Raw genomic sequence first — 17,152 nt, 5'->3', positions numbered from 1 at the left:
CTCTCCATCCCTATTTCCTCATCACCTCCTCTAGCCTATCCCATCCCGCGTTCCTTCGTGTGGCCGGTCAGCTAAAACAACCCCAACCCTCTTCCGCTTCTTCGCCTATTCATTTATTACTCCTGTTTCACCTGGTTTGGGCATTTTTTTGAATCGCTTGAGAAGTAAACAAAGGCTTTGTGTCGTGACTGGTATCCGAATCCTTCTTTTTATTACTCTCAGCATCGCGCTCCTTCACGCCCATCCCAACCTCCCGAGTCTCCCACTCGCCTCGACGACAAGAATTTTTCTTACGTCGACCACCAACTCCGACAGTTTATAGACCAGCGGTCTCATATTTTTCGTTTCTTTTCAACCTACTTTATTTGACGACCTCGACGACGACGAGCTAGCTCTCATCCCGGGTTCTCTCTCCTTGCTCAATATCAACAACATCCGTATTTACATACTCCACCAACCGCAAACCCCTCGCCCAACATGGTTCGCACCACCGCCCTCCTCGCAGCCATGCTGCCCACCGCCCTGGCCGCCCCCTTCTTCGGCCTGAGCGGCCTGAGTGGAAAGGCTTTCAGCAGCAGCAGCAGTAGCAGCAGCAGCAGCAGCACCACCGACTCTGGCACCTTCATGGGCGTCCCCATTTCCAACCTCAACGCCAACGACTTGATCGCCAACAGGTACATCGTCGTCTACAACAGCACATTCGACGACGACGCCATCGACCTGAAGATGTCTTCCTTCGCCGCCGCCATCAAGAAGCGCAACATCGGCAAGCGCAGCCTCGACGGCCGCTCGCTCAGCACCTCCACCCGCAACTTCAAGATGAACGCGTGGCGCGCCACCGTCATGGAGGCCGATGACTCCATGATCATGAACGTTATGAGCGCCGAGGAGGTCGCCTACGTCGAGCAAGACGCCAAGGTCAAGCTGTCCGCCACCGTTTCCCAGACCAACGCGCCCCCGGGACTCGTGCGCATGTCCCACGCCACTGCCGGCGAGACTGGCTACGTCTTCGACCAGACTGGAGGCGACGGCATCACCGCCTACATCGTCGACACCGGTATTCTCACCACCCACTCCGAGTTCGAGGGCCGCGCGACCTTCGGTGCCAACTTCATCAACAATGTGGTAAGTGCTAGGAATTTTTGTGTCTTACGGAAGTGGTTATGAGTGAGACGGGTCCAGAGGCTAATGTGAACACCGTAGGACACTGATGAGAACGGACACGGCAGCCACGTCGCCGGCACGGTCGCCGGCCGCACCTTCGGTGTTGCTAAGAACGCCAAGCTCGTCGCCGTGAAGGTCCTCGATGGCGATGGTGCTGGCTCCAACTCCGGCGTCCTCGACGGCATGCAGTTCAGTAAGTTTTGACCTCGCATCCATCGACCCCCTTTTGCACGTGGGGCCCCAGAAGCTAACCCCACAAAAGTCATTGACGACGTCGCGGCCAAGAACCTTACCGGCAAGGCCGTCATGAACATGTCTCTCGGTGGCTCCGCCTCCCAGGCCGTCAACCGCGCCATCCAGGCCCTCAACAACGCCGGTGTCGTCCCCGTCGTCGCTGCCGGTAACGAGAACCAGGACGCCTCCAACACCTCGCCCGCCTCTGCCGCCAACGCCATCACCGTCGGTGCCATCGACGCCCGCAACGACAAGAAGGCCTCCTTCTCCAACTTCGGCAGCGTCGTCGACATCTTCGCTCCTGGTGTCAACATCCTGTCCGTCGGCATCACCTCCGACACCGCCACCAACACCCTCTCCGGCACCTCCATGGCCTCTCCCCACGTCGCCGGCCTCGCCGCCTACCTGATGAGCCTGGAGAACCTCAACACCCCCAAGGCCCTCACCGACCGCATGCTCGCTCTCGCCACGGCCTCCGGCGCCTCCGTCCAGGGCAACACTGCTGGCACCACCAACCTGATTGCCAACAACGGACAGCTCTAAATGGGAGGTTTTACCCAGTCGGTAAACCACTCGAGAGAGTGAAACGCATGATGGCGTCCAGTTGACATTTTTTCGTTTTCCTTGGTTTAATACGACACTATTCTTGCGTTATTTTCGAGGGGAGACGACAAAATTCACGGCATTTTAGAGGATACCCATTCATTCGCACAAACAATGCATGGCGAGCGGCCCAACAGCAAAACAAAACGCATCCACATCAACCCGGATTCGGGGGATAACTGTATCTAAAGATGAGAGAGAAAGACATAGCAGAAGAGGCTCAAACCGCATTTCAAGAAACAAGCATAAAAAAGACAAAACACAAAAAAAAAACCCTCGACGGGGGGCTGGTTTCCTCGTAGCATTCTCTCAGTCTTGGGTTTTACTTTGTCTTGAAGTTTCTTGAACTTTTCATTTTTTATTTTCATCAAGCCAAAACCTTGTATTTATTCAGCAAAGAGCATAGGTAATGAGAGCAGACAGCTCCGGACGTTATTCAATTTCATCCATGTTCAAAACATTGCCGGCCGTCCTTGCGTATTCCGTGAACACCGTGGTTTATGTTTGATCGCTGCTATTCCAACCACGGCAGCGCCAGCCACCAATAATGTCAAGAGCCGTTCGACGACGACATCTCATCTTCGGGGACGTTGAGCGAGCAGGGACGGAGGCGGGCTGTCATACCTCCTATCCTCTGGCATCACGCGCGAACCATAATCTGACAACCTGCGAGATGGCCGATTGCCCAATCTCCGAATCTGACTGCAGCTGCCAACGTAGCCCTTGCAGAAGGGGTGTTCCTCAGTCAAGTTTGACTTGTTGGTCAATGACGCCATGACATATCGGGGCATTTGGATAGGGCGTGTGTGTGTGTGTGTGTGTGTGTGTGTGTGTGTGACTGGAAACTATAAGCACGTGAAGGGAAAAATGTTACGAGTGGTCGACCGAGTCTACCGGTATTCCCGTGTTTGTTTTGTCCGCGACGATGATGGGATGAACTCGGGGTGTTTGGGCTAGCGTGGAATAGAGCGAGGGCCGAGGGGGCGAGAGAGAGAGTTTCGGGGAGATGGGCAGGTGCTCTCTCGCTCTCTCCCTCACGCACAACCTACTTACGTTCTGCGTGCTCTGTTGAAAAGGATGGCCAATAGGGAGACAGGGGGCGGAAGGTTAGCGGTAGAACAGTGAAGAGGAAGGGGGAGGGGGGGTAAAACCATAAAACCATAAACCAAAATGTCCGAGGTTGCCCTCTGACAAACGCGCGTGGGCTGTGACCGTTGATGGCCCTTCCCTTCTTCCTTTTTTTTTGCCCGCAAACCCGTGCGCGGATGACGGGTTCCGGATCTGTGTTCCATTGCCCTCCCTCCCCGATCCATTTTAAACCCCCCTCCCCCTGCTTTGAGCACTCGAAGAAAACGAACTTGGGACGGTGATGTAAGCGTGGGTAGACGAGAAGCCAGAGAAGGGAGGTGGTGCAGCAACGGGGAGCAGCGAGAGCATGGCAGCATGTGGCCGACCGGGCACGAGCTAAAACCCCGTCCGTCCCGTCCGATCTCCCAAGAGTCTCGGGCTCACGGATCACGCAGACATAGAACATGCATACACACCTGAGCAGTGGGCATAATAGGCCACCCTACCTACTTCCCTTTGACCGTTTTTGAGCGTTTGGGGGAGGGCGAGGGGGAGGACGGGGAAACTGAGCAGTACACGAACACGTTTTTTATGCCCCCCCCCTCCCTCCCCTTTGGACAAACGCGAAGAAGAAGGCTCGAAGCGTCTATCGTCCTTCTCCTCAAATAGTCTTGGTTCCGCCGTTGTTCGGCAGAGGCACCACGTGAGCGGGTGGTCTTAGCGACGACGCGCCGTGGCCCGCGACTCAAAACGAGCAAACGTCCAACCGCAATAGCGAACACTGTGTCCCCGTTCGTATTCTTATCATTTGCAAAGGGAAGACATCGATGGAGAAGTGGAAAGATGCATCAAAAAATCCACAACCGACGGGGGAAAGAGGCATTCCCAAAACGTCGATGAAGCACGTCTCCTTCTTGCGGTAACATGGAGATTCTCTCAGCTCTCGGCGCCAAAGGGGAATCGCCCGCGAGGCACTCGCGAGGAGTCAGCCCGGCATTAATAATCCTGCTAACTCTCTTCCCCATCCCCCCCTTGGCCAAACCGGGTTTCCTCGCCCTTCCTGCTCTGCCATAACGGGAAACCGAGCCCAGGAGCTGGCCATTCACTAGGGGAGTGCCAGCAAACAAGGGGTGGGGGTGTGCGCCTGGGAGTACCCGAGTACCTCGGACGATGTGTTTGCATGTTTGCATGTTTGCGTGTGTCTCGACGTGCGAGAGAGAAAGAGAGTGAGAGGGGGTGGTGAAAGAGAAAGCGAGCGCAACCAACACGCCCAGCTGCGACGAGACCGTGGGGTTGACCCTGGTCTCGCCGCATGAACGCCGAGAACACTTCCAAGAGCCGCATCTCGCCCGCGGCCTGCAACACCCAACGGACGAAATCGGTGCGCGCGCGCGAGAGAGACAGAGAGCGCGGCAAAAGAAACAAAAGAAACAAAAGGTCCTGCAACCTTGCCCCCCGGACGAACACAATAGTTTCTTCGTCCTCTGCTGGCCCGCGTCCTTCTTAGACGCATAGGGGGCAGCGCGAGCGCGCCTACACATCCGCGGCCGGCAAGCAGACGGGTCCCCACGCCAGACCTTCGTCTGATATGCGCCCGCGAGGCCGAGCAGCCAAGCAGCCAAGCGCCGCCCTGCTCTGTGCATTGCCTCGGTGTGCTCTTGGCCAAGCCTTGGGCTCGGGGGCGTCGTCGTATCTTGATTGCACAGCGGTTTACCCGGCACAAGGCGCAATCATGGATTTGTTTTGGATCCTTCTTCTCTTCTCTGGGGTTCCTTCCTTTAGGAAACCTGGCAGAATAATAGAGACGGGTTGACCCGACGCATGCGAGGCTGGTCCATTCTCCTTGTATACACGGTGCCGTGGCAGGGATTGTCACCCGATTTTGAGACCGTCAATCAGACGGCGATGACGACCTTGGCGGTTTAGGCACTCGTCACGGTTGGGGAAAACAGGACACACATCTACAATAGACGCCGAAATATGGAAAGTATGTTTGCAAGCCGGAGCAGAAGAGCGCGTCCCTGGAACAGTGGAAGACACGCCCGCCCCGTACCCGCCGCGCTATGGACGGGGTCGTTGCCGGTGGGGTTTGATATCAGCACTTCTTCGGCACAACTACAGTCATGACCACCTTGCGGAGGGACTGAATTGCAATTTGACATCCGTGCTTGGGTTCGTTGGGGTTTGCAAATGAAAAGAAAAGATAGGGAAAGGTGTCACATTGGACCTGTCCCGTACGGAAAGGCTGGCGTCCTGACAGCAGACCGTCTTGGCGCGAAATCCCCATCACGTGGGAGAGTTTGTATTAGCAAGATTAGTAAAGGCTCCTCAATATCTCGTGGCCAGACCGGCAGCGAGCAACCAAAAACTCCTCGTCAATATATACCGTCAGCAAGTCAGATGAAAGCGTAAGAACAGCTTTTGTTCTTGTCTGTCTGGTGTTACAGCTCCTTGTGCTCAATCGGCTGCGCCGAATTGGGCTCCATGCCGGGCCAGTGGACACCGTCCGACTTCCAGAGCGTGTCGAAGCGCGCACCAAAGAACCAAGCCGTTCCAATCTGAGGCGATTTGGTCAGTCGGGGTATTTTTGTGGTTGGGGAAGTAAGATGGCGAGGAAACGTTGGTGTTGTTGTTATGGAGGAAGGGGAGAAATTGGGAGGAAGAAAATTTTGGGAAGAACTCACCATAAGTGCAGAGACGAAAAGGAGGGTCAGGAGGACCATGCCGACCAATATGAAGGCTTCGCCTGGGTCCATACCCGGCTCGCCCCGCTCTTTTTGTTTCGCCGCATCTCCGAGCAGCTTGGGGTCCTGTCTCGGGAACAGCGAGTCGATGAACTGCTCAATCTGCGCGTCGAGGGTTAGCTATGAGCTGGCGCTTCATTCAAACGGACAAAAAAGAAGGAAAGAAGAAAAGAAAAAAAACGCGGGGCCACGGTGCCGCGGGGCTACGACGTACCTTGGCGCATTGCACGCTAATTTGCACAAAGTTGGGATCGCGCGGGTCATTCTTCTTGTGTATCCGGCGGATGTATCTTCTAAAGACGCCGCACACAATGAAGAGGTTCTGTGTTGACTCGGACATGAGCTGGCATGCGTCGCCCTTGGTGATCTTGATGTGGCTGGAGAAGATGGCGGGGTTGCGGAAGACGAGCTCTAGTGTGGCAATGGCCATGCTCTGGGGAATGGCGACAAAGTTGAAGACGCTCTGGTCCTTGATGCCGGCCATGTAGAACAGGCACTCCTCGGCGTGCTTGAGGGCGTTGAGGACCATCTCGGAGCTGCACTCGAGGGCCTTTTCCTTGTTTTCGGGCTTGAACAGGTCGTCCCACGTGTCCACGTGCTTGCTCCAGATCTCCTTGGGCCAGAAGCGGCGCTTGTCGAGGTAGTCCTCGTGGACGTCGCGGATGATGTTGGTCTTTTGAAGGAACTGGCCCATGGACTCGGTGAGCTCCGGGCGCTCGAGCAGCTTGGGGTTGGCCATGTTGCCCTCGACGAACAGGCGGGTCAGGCCGTCGCCGACGAGGCCGGCGACGTAGTGGCAGTACAGCTCATACTCCTTGACGGTGGAGACGCCGTTCTCGTTGTGCTCGGCGTTGAGGGCGTAGTCGGCCATGCCGTTGCCCATCTTGATGGTGATGTCCTTGATGACGTCGTAGTAGGGCTTCTTGATCTTCTTCATCTCAGTAATGACATCGTCAAAGTGCACCAGCAGCTCGCGGTCCTTCTCGTTGGGGCCGTTCTTGGTAAAGGTCCAGCCGTCCTTCTCCATGTACTGGTCAAAGTGGCGCAGCAGCGGCTCCTTCTCCTTGATATCGATCGTCATGTCATCTTCGATGGTGTCGAGGCCGCGGAGGACGAGGTAGAAGAGGCAGACGGGGACCAGCAGCTCGGGGTTGAGCTCCTGGATGACGGCGGAGAAGCTGCGGCTCGTCTTGTTGAGGTGTTCGAAGCACGCCTTCAGGGTAGGGTCTTCCTTGGACTCATCGCGACGGTGAACGGGCTCGTGCCAGACTTTCCTGCAGACGGGTCAGCATGCGCGGTGCAGGTAGACGGCAGCGCAATGCGCGCGCAGTGCGGCATGGGAAGGGGACGGAAGAGGCCAAGACTGTACCATTGAATGATGGAGCGGAGCTGGTTGGGGTGAAGCACATAGTTGAGGACACCCATGGTGGCAGCTGTTCGTCGCGACGGACGGTGGGCTGCAGAACGGATATGGCAGTGGAGAGGAGAGGAGTCGTCGACGAGGCGAAGTCGTGTTGGTTGTTGTAGTGTTCACCGTCTGTAATTTCCGTGGGCCAATCAATTTGCGCGCGCAGTCAGCAAATGGTCGTAGTCCTTTGTTTTTTTTCTTCTTCTTTGCTTCTGTCTCCTTAATTTTTTTCCCTGCTTCCTTTTCGGTTGCTCTTCTTCTCGACGTCCCAAGAATTCGGATCGGATGGGTTGCGGAGAAGGACACGGACTCGACAAGGTGAAGAGATGGCAGCAAGGCTGGTTGTGCTGGCTGGGCTGAGCTGGAGTGACGACGGCCGGAGGGGATTATCAACAACAGCGCGGGCAGGAACAGGAACAGGAATAGGGATGGGATAGGAGTAGGGATCGGGATAGGACTGGGAATAGGAGGAAAGATTTCTCCGCTGTCATTAGAGCAGGCCAACCTGGCTAGGACAATTCAACCGGAGAGGAAGGAGTTGCAGCGCACCCCAGCTCCTTGTCCAAATTGGCCAAATGCAACGATCTGCCAAGCTCCAACGGGTGTGTGGTGCGCTGTGGACGGCTGTATGCAAAGGTGCCATGGTGGCCAGTGAGAGCGAGAGCGGTAGCGGGAGCGGGCGAGGTGGTTGGCTGATGACTGCTGCCATGGCATTTTGGGTGGTGGGCCGGTGCCGGATGGGCGGCGAGCGGCGCCATGCTACAGTGACACACGGCCAGTGCATGTCCGCTGGGACTCGCCCGTCCATCGACCACTAGCCGCTCACCACTATACCCGTACGATGCAGTTGTAGTTAGTGTATCTGGCACGGATATATGCGCTAAACGGCAGAGCTTTCAGCCCCCAGATCCCCTCCTCTCCTCCCCTCTCGTCTCTTCCCCCCCAACGTCGTCCCAGGTGGAAGGTGCTGGGCACCGGCCGTGCTTCTCGGCTAAATCTAAGCGAGCCAATTGGGCTGGCTGACAGCCAGCCGTCACTGGCAGATGGCGGGTGACGACGGTCAGTCAGCCAAGAGCTAAGCAGCCAAGGTGTCCAACGTAGCCCGTACACTACCTAGGTAGGTCCAACCTTTGCACGCTAGTATATGTAAGCCAGTGTCGCCAATGTTGCCAGTTTCCCCTCTGTCTTGCAGCTGCGGGGCATGCGTGGTGGATGGCTGGAATAATTATTTCAGGGTCCCGTCTGCTTTCCTCCATTGCCATTGCCGTCGCAATTGACGCTCCGGGTTTCCGGTTCCCTTTTCAATGCATCTCGTCTTATTCTGTCTGGTTCGGGACTGGCTTGATCCTGTTGTTCGGGTCTTGCTACTCGGCTTGCTCATTGCAACAATGTTTCAACCACAAAGACAGCGATGCAGATGCAGCCGGACATCGACTATGACCATGGCATGGTACGGCACACGCAGTACACGCACGCTCTGTTGCTGGCACCAACTGAGGTGTGTGTGGAGAGCACCTCTGCGATTGCACGCATGTCATCCACGTCCCCGGTGCGGAAGCAATCAATCCAATATTTCACAGCTCAGCCTCCCTACCCCCCCTTCCTCATGGCCCTGGACATCCGAACCACGAATGCGCGCGCGCTTTGAGATGGGATGATTCCCGGCATCTACAAAACAAACACGCAACTCGGCCGAGCCCCTGGGCAATCTTCTTTTTCTTTCGATATCGCCATCGATGCTCTTTTGCGGCTCCGTGTCTCCACCACCACGGCCGACTCGGCAGCACTCAACATACGCACGCACGTTTTCGCTCTCCTTACCGCCCCGATTGCCACCCACCTTGCCTCCAAGGGAGCATGATGCGGTGAGCCTCGCGGCAGCAATGTCTCAGTCTTTGCATCCCCAAGGGAGCCTTGTGTTCAATCCGTTCTAGCTCCCTTCATCCTAAACCCCAACCATCCACGGCTACTTGTGTGTCGAAGCTTGTAGCAAGTAGCTACTTTTTCCTTAGGTCTCCTGCTAACAGTACATATGCTCGTTTGTTGCTGGCGGGTTCGGCCTCCGTGGAGCACGGCTTGCACGGCTTGCTTCCGCAGAGTCATGGACAAAGACGCCCGCGTCGACGGAAATGGATGCTCCCCTCCGTGAACGCTTTGCTATCAACATGGAACGTAGCTCCCGGTAAGCTTCGTACTCGAGGTACGTAAGTTGCGCTACGGGGTCGCACGTTGACCGTGGTACCTCCCGAAGGTGGGGGTGGGAACCTCGACTTGAGCAGCTGGCGTCCAATGTCAACTGCTGCTTGCTGTGGTGGTGTCCAGCGTCCCTTTTCAGGCCGGGAGGGGAGGTCGAGACCACGGGCTGATTTGCAGATACGACTCGTACCTGAACCCAAAGTCTATGTCTCTCCCTTGAGTCGTACCTGCCATGCCTACCCCAGATAAATAACCCGTCTCAAACCTTCCCTTCCCTTCCTAAGATTATCTTGTCTTACAAATTGCTCTACTTGTCCCCATCGCTTTCTTTTTCCTCCTTCAACCTCCCAGCCAGCCGCATTCTCCCTTCGCAGTCTTCAGCTTTATAACCCCTCGTCCAGACGGTCTTCCCGCCCGAATCGAAACTTACACCACCACCCCAGCAACCCGAAAGATTACAGGTCCCGCCTCGACCCCTCTATTCGACGACCCTCCCGATAACGAGATATAATCAAAGACACAATCCGAAAACAGCATCATCACAATGGCCACCAACGGACATTCGGCGAACCGCTTCCTGATCTGGGGTGGCGAGGGTTGGGTTGCGAACCACCTCAAGGTCCTCCTCGAGGGACAGGGCAAGGAGGTCTACACCACCACCATCCGCATGGAGAACCGCGAGGGCGTGCTCGCCGAGCTTGAAAAGGTCAAGCCCACCCACGTTCTCAACTGCGCCGGCTGCACGGGCCGTCCCAACGTCGACTGGTGCGAGGACAACAAGGAGACCACGATGCGGTCCAATGTCATCGGCACCCTGAACCTTACCGACGCCTGCTTCCTCAAGGGCATCCACTGCACCGTCTTCGCCACCGGCTGCATCTACCAGTACGACGATGCACACCCCATTGGCGGCGCCGGATACCTCGAGACCGACGCTGCCAACTTCAAGGGTAGCTTCTACTCAGAGACCAAGGGTCACGTTGAGGAGGTAGGCCAGATGTCCCCCGACCCCTTGCCTTGCCAACATTATCTCGAAAGACGTGTTACTAACAGCCGTGTCTGTAGGTCATGAAGCACTACACGAACTGCCTGATCCTCCGTCTCCGCATGCCTGTCAGCGACGATTTGCACTCTCGCAACTTCGTCACAAAGATTGCCAAGTACGACCGCGTCGTTGACATTCCCAACAGCAACACCATTCTGCACGACCTCCTCCCTGCCTCCATCCTCATGGCTGAGCACAAGGACACGGGTATCTACAACTTCACCAACCCTGGTGCCATCTCCCACAACGAGGTGCTCTCCCTGTTCAAGGAGATTGTGCGACCCGACTTCACATGGAAGAACTTCTCGCTCGAGGAGCAGTCCAAGGTTATCAAGGCCGGCCGCAGCAACTGCAAGCTCGACACCACAAAGCTCGAGAAGAAGCTCAAGGAGTACAACTACGTGGTGCCTGAGGTGCACGACGCCTACAGGGGATGCTTCGAGCGTATGAAGGCGAACGGTGTTAACTAAATAATGTAAAACATATTCGGGTTTGGCGCATATGGCGGCCGGTCGCTTGGGCAGTGTTGAATGCAGGGGAAATAACCTACGAAAAATCCAAAGTAAAAATGGGATGATGTGCTCAAACAGGTAGCATAGCATGAATTCAATCGCAATCGGGCAGAAGTTGGGCGCTGTATCTTGTATGCGTGAGTCGGGGTGGCCGGTGCGGAGTAACGGTCATTTCGGCGTTGTCCGGGGCTACATGAGCTTCTAGAGCTTCCGGTGCAGATCGAGAACCCGCACAGGTTCCTGTCGATCTGTCGGTGTCGGGAAGCTTGAGGTGCGTCACGATGCTTTGCATACGTCCACAGCACCCATGCGGTACGACGTCAGCCGCGGTGGCTGATCGCAAATACTAAATAAAGACTGGCAGTGCTTGCTCCGATGGTTGGATAACACGCAAAATGCCCTCCCAAACATCGCTCGAGAAGGCGAAGTCTGCGAGATAAATGCATAACAAACAGAGGCCAGAAGATCTCTGCGTTGTGCTATGTACAACGTCATCCCTGCCACCGGGTCCCTGTCCGCGTAATCTCCAAGGCCGCAGTGGAATCGCCCGTGCGATCGCAGCCTATAGAGGACACGAAGGGTGGTAGGCGGTGGCACCCTCCGTAAGGCTCAGTAGCAGCTGTTGCTGACTGCTGACTGAAACCCACGGGCTCGCCCAACGACGTAATTTGGCGGGGCACCGCGAAAACGTAAATCCACCCAAAATATCGCTGGGCTGCACCACCACCACGTCCGATTCCTGGTGAATCTGCTTGGATCCCTATCGCCGGTATCCCTACCCTCAACACCCCGCGATCTGCAGCAGAGGTTTCTTCCCCCCTCCTTCCTGTCTACAAGCCGTGCCTTTTGCGCTTTCTACCAAGATTTATTCCATCTGATACCCCTTCGACTTTGCGACCATGGTTGTAGACACTGCGTACTACGATACGCTGGGCGTGCAGCCCACCGCCACGGATATCGAGATTAAAAAAGCCTACCGGAAGCTGGCTATTGTCCACCACCCAGGTAAGCCGACGGCTCTTTTATTCCCCCAGAGACCTCTCGGGCACTAGATCTGACGCTCCAGAAAGACAAGAACCCGAACGACCCCTCCGCCCACGAGAAGTTCCAAGAGATCGGTGAAGCCTACCAAGTCCTCTCCGACAAGGACCTCCGAGCTGCCTATGACAAGTATGGAAAGGACAGCGCGAAACCCTCCGAGGGCTTCGCCGACCCAGCCGAGTTCTTCACCTCCATTTTTGGTGGCGACGCTTTTGTCGATTGGATCGGTGAGATTAGTCTCATGAAGGACCTCACAGCGACCATGGATATCACCATGCAAGAAGGAGAGGGCGCCGAAGGCGAAGAAGGTGACGAGGGCGAGTTTCCCGGCACCGAGGATGCGAAGAAGGAAAGCAAGAAGACCGCAGCAGACGCAGAGAAAGCTGCCGCTGCCGGCCCCTCAGGCACCGCCGACGCCCCCCCGCCGCCCTATGCCGAAGACGAGAAGGAAGCACTCAAGGCGCGGGATGCTGCCGCTGCTGCTGCAGCTGCCGCAGATGTTACCGGCACCGCCAACGCACCCGCCGCTTCTGCCGAGGCGAGGACATCATCACCCAGTCCCTCCGGCACGTCGGGAACAACGAAGCGCACACAGATCCCTTTGAGACCGGCGCTCATGGACCGGCCATCGGAGGAAGTCGCGGGAACAACCGAGTCAGAGGAGTCGCTCCGCAGAAAGGAGAAGAAGAAGGGCAATCTCAGCAAGGAGCAGCGCGACCAACTCGCGGCGTACGACAAGGAGCGCGCTCGCGTGCGGCAAGAGCGTGTTGACACCCTCGCTCGGAAGCTCCTCGACAGAATAAGTGTGTGGACGGAAACCGACAAGGGTGCTGACGTCACCAAGGCTTTCCAGGAGAAGACTCGCCTCGAGGTCGAGAACATGAAGATGGAGTCCTTCGGGTTGGATATCTTGCACGCCATCGGCCAGACCTACCTCTCCAAGGCCACGGCGCTCCTCCGAAGCCAAAAGTTCCTGGGTATCGGTGGGTTCTTCAGCCGCGTCAAGGACAAGGGCACAATCGTCAAGGAGACATGGAACACCATCAGCTCCGCCATCGACGCGCAGCAAACCATTGAAGAGATGGCGCGGATGGAAGAAAAGGGCGGCGAGGAGTGGTCCGACGAGCGCAAGGCGGAGTATGAGCGCCGCGTCACAGGCAAGATCCTCACCGCCGCGTGGCGCGGTTCCAAGTTCGAGATCCAGAGCGTGCTCCGTGAGGTTTGCGACTCCGTGTTGAACGACAAGAAGGTCCCCCTGGCCAAGAGACTCGAGCGTGCTGAGGCTTTGGTCATCATCGGCGACATCTTTTCCAAGGTATGTGCCGCTCATCAACCATTGGTTCCGTGCCGCAAACCAACTAACCTTGCCAGGCCCACCGATCTGCCGAGGAGGAGGGAGATTACCTCGTCTTCGAGCAGCTTGTCGCCGAGGCGGCCATCAAGAAGGACAAGGAGTCGAAGAAGAAGGGAAAGAAGCACGCCGCGGCGGACGTGGCCGAGGATGCCCCCAACGTTCCCAAGCCCGAGAAAGCGTAGAATGTGCCGAGTAGGGATTGGGCAAGGGGACGTTGAGCACGATGAGATACCACACCACTTGACTTCGCTTCTCTGGGTCGAGCTGCCGTTACGACTTGTCTACTTCAGCGATAGACGGACAATGGCGAGGCTACTTGACAATTGTTTGTTGGAGTTGGCTCCCCACTCACCATTTAGGATGAGTGGTAGATCAGGGAATACAATTACTGATTATGACTGCTTCGTAACTAACCGCCTTCAGACCACAGAGTGAGTGACAACCTCTTTGTATTTGTGATGCGCACGGGAACCGTATGACATACGAATCGACAATCGTTACACTGTCGCTCTCACCCAGCACCGGTTTCCAGCCGAAAGCTTCATCCAGCCCCAAGATCGGTTAGCCCTTGCCTCTTCGCAACAACAATTCCCAGGAAACGGTTTTGTGTCCACTGCAAGCCAACTTGTTGAATACCATGTCGAGACAAAATTGCCCCTGGGGATGTGGCCCACTATCTAGGCACCAGCCTTGGCTGCAGAGTGAGAGCTAGCCCAGGCTGGAAGGCGGTTGATCGAAGTTTTCCACAGGATTTTCCCTTGGGGCGTGTTTCTGGATGCATCGCACCACCTCTTGGGATTCTCTCGACAGAACAAGGTTATGATGCCAAGCATGCGGTCCTGTCCCGAACGGCCCTAGATTCGAACTGCAAGGGGGGGTGCGGGTGTGCAGGAAAGCTTGTCGAGGATTCCCGTCCCCTTTTGATTGCACGCCGTACACTTCGCCACACTGCGCCGGATGGGCGGACGGATTGAGTTTCGGTACTCGAACCAGGATAGGACAGGCACGATGCTGACCCCCGACGCAACACAGGGTAGAGGAGGATCGCGTTGACGCCGAGTGCGCCTTATACCTAGCTCGGCGACTGAAGGATTTTGGTAAATAAATAAACCCTTCTTCGCCTGGGTAAAGTCGGTGGTCGAGATTGCAACGGCCCGGAGCAGACGTCTGTTTAGGGGCTTAGGCGGCCCGCGAGAGGGATCGAATGTCGCCCTACCCGATCCTGCGCTGTGGCGAGAGATCTAGACCGTTGACCGTGGTTCCGTGAAGGATTTTAGCTGCACGTTTACGGTGAGGTCTATCAGGCGACCATGATATTCTGGGGAGGATGACATATGAGAAAGGCAAGGGGGAAATCACCACAGTGAAGCTCTGTAGCGTGATCCGCGATGAGATGCTATAAGACGGAGGGCGAGCCGCCGCCCCAAGACTGACTTCCGGTCCTGATTCAGCAGACGTACAACCACGACCGCCTCTATCCCTCCACACCCATCTTGGTCTTATACAAACGACAGAAGAAGAAAAGATGCGCGTCTCTACCATCCTCGCCGCCGCCGCCGCCCTGGCAACCGGGGCCGTCGACGCCCGCATCATCAGCGTCGGCCTGCCCAAGACCATCAAGGCGGGCGAGACCTTCTCCGCCGAAGTCACCGTGCTCGCGACGCAGCCGCGTCAGGAGCTCATGATCTGGGGCCTGTCGCCGTACGACTATGAGTGGCACAACTTCCCTTACCCTGGAAGCATCGGCGACGAGTTTGCGAGGACGAACCTCTATGGTGAGTGACGCGCGCTGAAACAGGCTTTGCTTCCAAATTTCCCTTGTTTTGGGAGGGGTTTTTGGCCATTTTCAAACCTCCCTCTTTTCTGATTTTCCTCTCCTTGCCCTCCTCCTGACTCATCGTGGCGTATACGAGGGAGGGACTCAACGCACATTGGGCTTACACATGGTTCCCGCAGCAACCCTCAAGGGTCAGTACTCCGACAGCATCCCCGACCTCAAGGTCCCCGAGACGACCCAGCCGGGCGACTACGGAATCCAGGCGGTGATCCTGCAGTGGTCGGGCGCGACGAACACGCCGTCGCTGCAGACCTGGTTCTGGAACGTGACGGTCGGGGACGCCACGAGCGAGGAGCGGGTGTGGGTCGACGAGAACGGAGACAACTCCAGGAACTGCTACTTTTCTTGAAGGGATTTTGGGGGGAGAGGCTTGGACGTTTGGCGTGGCTTATAAAAAAGAAAGGGGAGAGGGGGGTGCGCTCGCTGTTGTTCAGTTAGGTTGAGTTTTGATATGATAACCTAACAAGGGGAATGAATCGAGTTTGCCTCAGTCGATAGTGTTGATGTCATTTGCTCCATGTATCGTCGAGTCAAGACCTACCCTGGCGGATGATTCTCAGCCTGTGGGCTACGAGGAGACGAATACCCCAGTCAGCTATATTCAGGCTCTAGAGTCTTACCACTTAAGGTAGATCAGGCCGTTGGATTGGCACGAAATCTTCAGGGTCATGCCCAAAGTTGAACTAGATACAAATGAAGCAATACGCACACTCAACCTCTTGTTTCCTCTATTTCCATAATGTTTATTGCAGCTTTCTTTTCTAACTTGTATCTATATTGTATCTGTTAATTTCTCATAGCTACACTGTTTGCACAGGAAGACTGAGGAGAGCGAGCTGATGGAGGATAGCGTCTGGCTCTTGTAAACCATTGGCATGTGAGGCAAGAAAGCGGCAACCCCCCACCCCACACGAATCCTTCTCCTTCGATGCCTGTCCCCATTGGCTGTATCGGACTTTCCTGCGCTTCCGCGAGGGAACTAGCGGCTCGAACTGGGCCGAGATATCCTTGCCGGGAAAGGGGTATAGAATTTTCCACATGCAAGGGTTGCCACACCTTGCCTTACCTTATTTGAACTCTGCCCCAATGGTCCCTCACCCCACGTCCGGCCCAACGCACGGTGTCGTAGTTCCTATTCAAGGTACCCTGATATTGCCGACGGGATGTTCGTGGTATGGGTGAAGTCGGAGCACGCGGGCGTGGCTTGCTATATCTAGAAGATAGGCCAACCTTTGGCTCCTCGTGGTCCCCTTCCTTTTGTATATAGGTCAGCTGATACTGAAAATAGGCTGGGGCCGCAAAATATCTTACAAAACAAAGAAAACAGCTTGAAACATAGCAATAGCGTTGAGAAATACTCGAAGGAGGGAGTCAGATAGTCAACGTTGATGCTCTGGTCTCTAAGATGCCCGCGACTGGGGGTCGATAAGCATCCCTAGTTGGACTGCCGCATTCGCTTAAACACCCCGAGAACCTCTCTACAACGAAATCAAACCTAATTCTTGCAGTATAAACAGGCTCTGCAGCACTGTAGTGAAGGAGGTGCCATTGGCTTATGCCGCGAAGCTGCCCTTAATCACTGTGTTGCCGGTTGTCTATAGAGCGGAATTAGCCTGTCGCTGGGGCTCACGGACGATCATGTCTTCTGCTTCTTTCTGCCTCCGAGGGGTTGATAGTTACCCAAAAGCCACACCCAAAACAAGACGTCTGGGGCGAAATTGGGCGGCTGACTCATACCACAAGTCGGTATAAGACAAAGATAACCGGCACGTGTTAACGGTTACTGAGCATAGCCGATGAGTGAATAGCCCCGTCGCCGACTCCTCCTGTCACAGCTGCGATGAGCGGACCTCGTGTCGATGATAAGATGCGAGGTACGCCGAAAGGTTTCGAAGACAAAGGAAGAAACAATGATGGTAATAGCGGCCATTCCAAGGGCCACCCAC

General features: G+C 55.9%; 5 protein-coding genes across 5 annotated transcripts; 4 read left to right on the top strand and 1 right to left on the bottom strand.

Moving 5' to 3' along the window:
• Positions 1-477: 477 nt before the first annotated feature.
• EsH8_VII_000336 (peptidase S8/S53 domain-containing protein) lies at positions 478-1,941 on the top strand (the record flags this gene model as incomplete). The annotated part of the gene is made up of 3 exons (XM_083270469.1): positions 478-1,125; positions 1,204-1,357; positions 1,427-1,941. 3 exons carry the CDS (start codon positions 478-480, stop codon positions 1,939-1,941), a joined length of 1,317 nt encoding a protein of 438 aa, XP_083128026.1.
• A 3,569-nt stretch (positions 1,942-5,510) lies between these two features.
• EsH8_VII_000335 (bifunctional farnesyl-diphosphate farnesyltransferase/squalene synthase) lies at positions 5,511-7,238 on the bottom strand (the record flags this gene model as incomplete). Its single annotated transcript, XM_083270468.1, has 4 exons — positions 5,511-5,627; positions 5,754-5,915; positions 6,028-7,087; positions 7,183-7,238. 4 exons carry the CDS (start codon positions 7,236-7,238, stop codon positions 5,511-5,513), a joined length of 1,395 nt encoding a protein of 464 aa, XP_083128025.1.
• Positions 7,239-9,961: 2,723 nt separating this feature from the next.
• Positions 9,962-10,932, top strand: EsH8_VII_000334 (uncharacterized protein; the record flags this gene model as incomplete). Its single annotated transcript, XM_083270467.1, has 2 exons — positions 9,962-10,405; positions 10,483-10,932. The coding sequence occupies 2 exons, from the start codon at positions 9,962-9,964 to the stop codon at positions 10,930-10,932; spliced, it is 894 nt and encodes a 297-aa protein (XP_083128024.1).
• Positions 10,933-11,873: 941 nt separating this feature from the next.
• EsH8_VII_000333 (X-domain of DnaJ-containing-domain-containing protein) lies at positions 11,874-13,551 on the top strand (the record flags this gene model as incomplete). The annotated part of the gene is made up of 3 exons (XM_083270466.1): positions 11,874-11,979; positions 12,045-13,330; positions 13,387-13,551. The coding sequence occupies 3 exons, from the start codon at positions 11,874-11,876 to the stop codon at positions 13,549-13,551; spliced, it is 1,557 nt and encodes a 518-aa protein (XP_083128023.1).
• A 1,343-nt stretch (positions 13,552-14,894) lies between these two features.
• Positions 14,895-15,555, top strand: EsH8_VII_000332 (uncharacterized protein; the record flags this gene model as incomplete). The annotated part of the gene is made up of 2 exons (XM_083270465.1): positions 14,895-15,144; positions 15,326-15,555. 2 exons carry the CDS (start codon positions 14,895-14,897, stop codon positions 15,553-15,555), a joined length of 480 nt encoding a protein of 159 aa, XP_083128022.1.
• Positions 15,556-17,152: the final 1,597 nt, after the last annotated feature.

Source organism: Colletotrichum jinshuiense, chromosome 7 (genome assembly GCF_051148585.1).
Source record: "Colletotrichum jinshuiense chromosome 7, complete sequence".
NCBI lineage: Eukaryota > Fungi > Ascomycota > Sordariomycetes > Glomerellales > Glomerellaceae > Colletotrichum > Colletotrichum jinshuiense.
The sequence above is the reverse complement of the archived record's forward strand: the minus strand, read 5'-3'. Positions and strand labels throughout refer to the sequence as shown.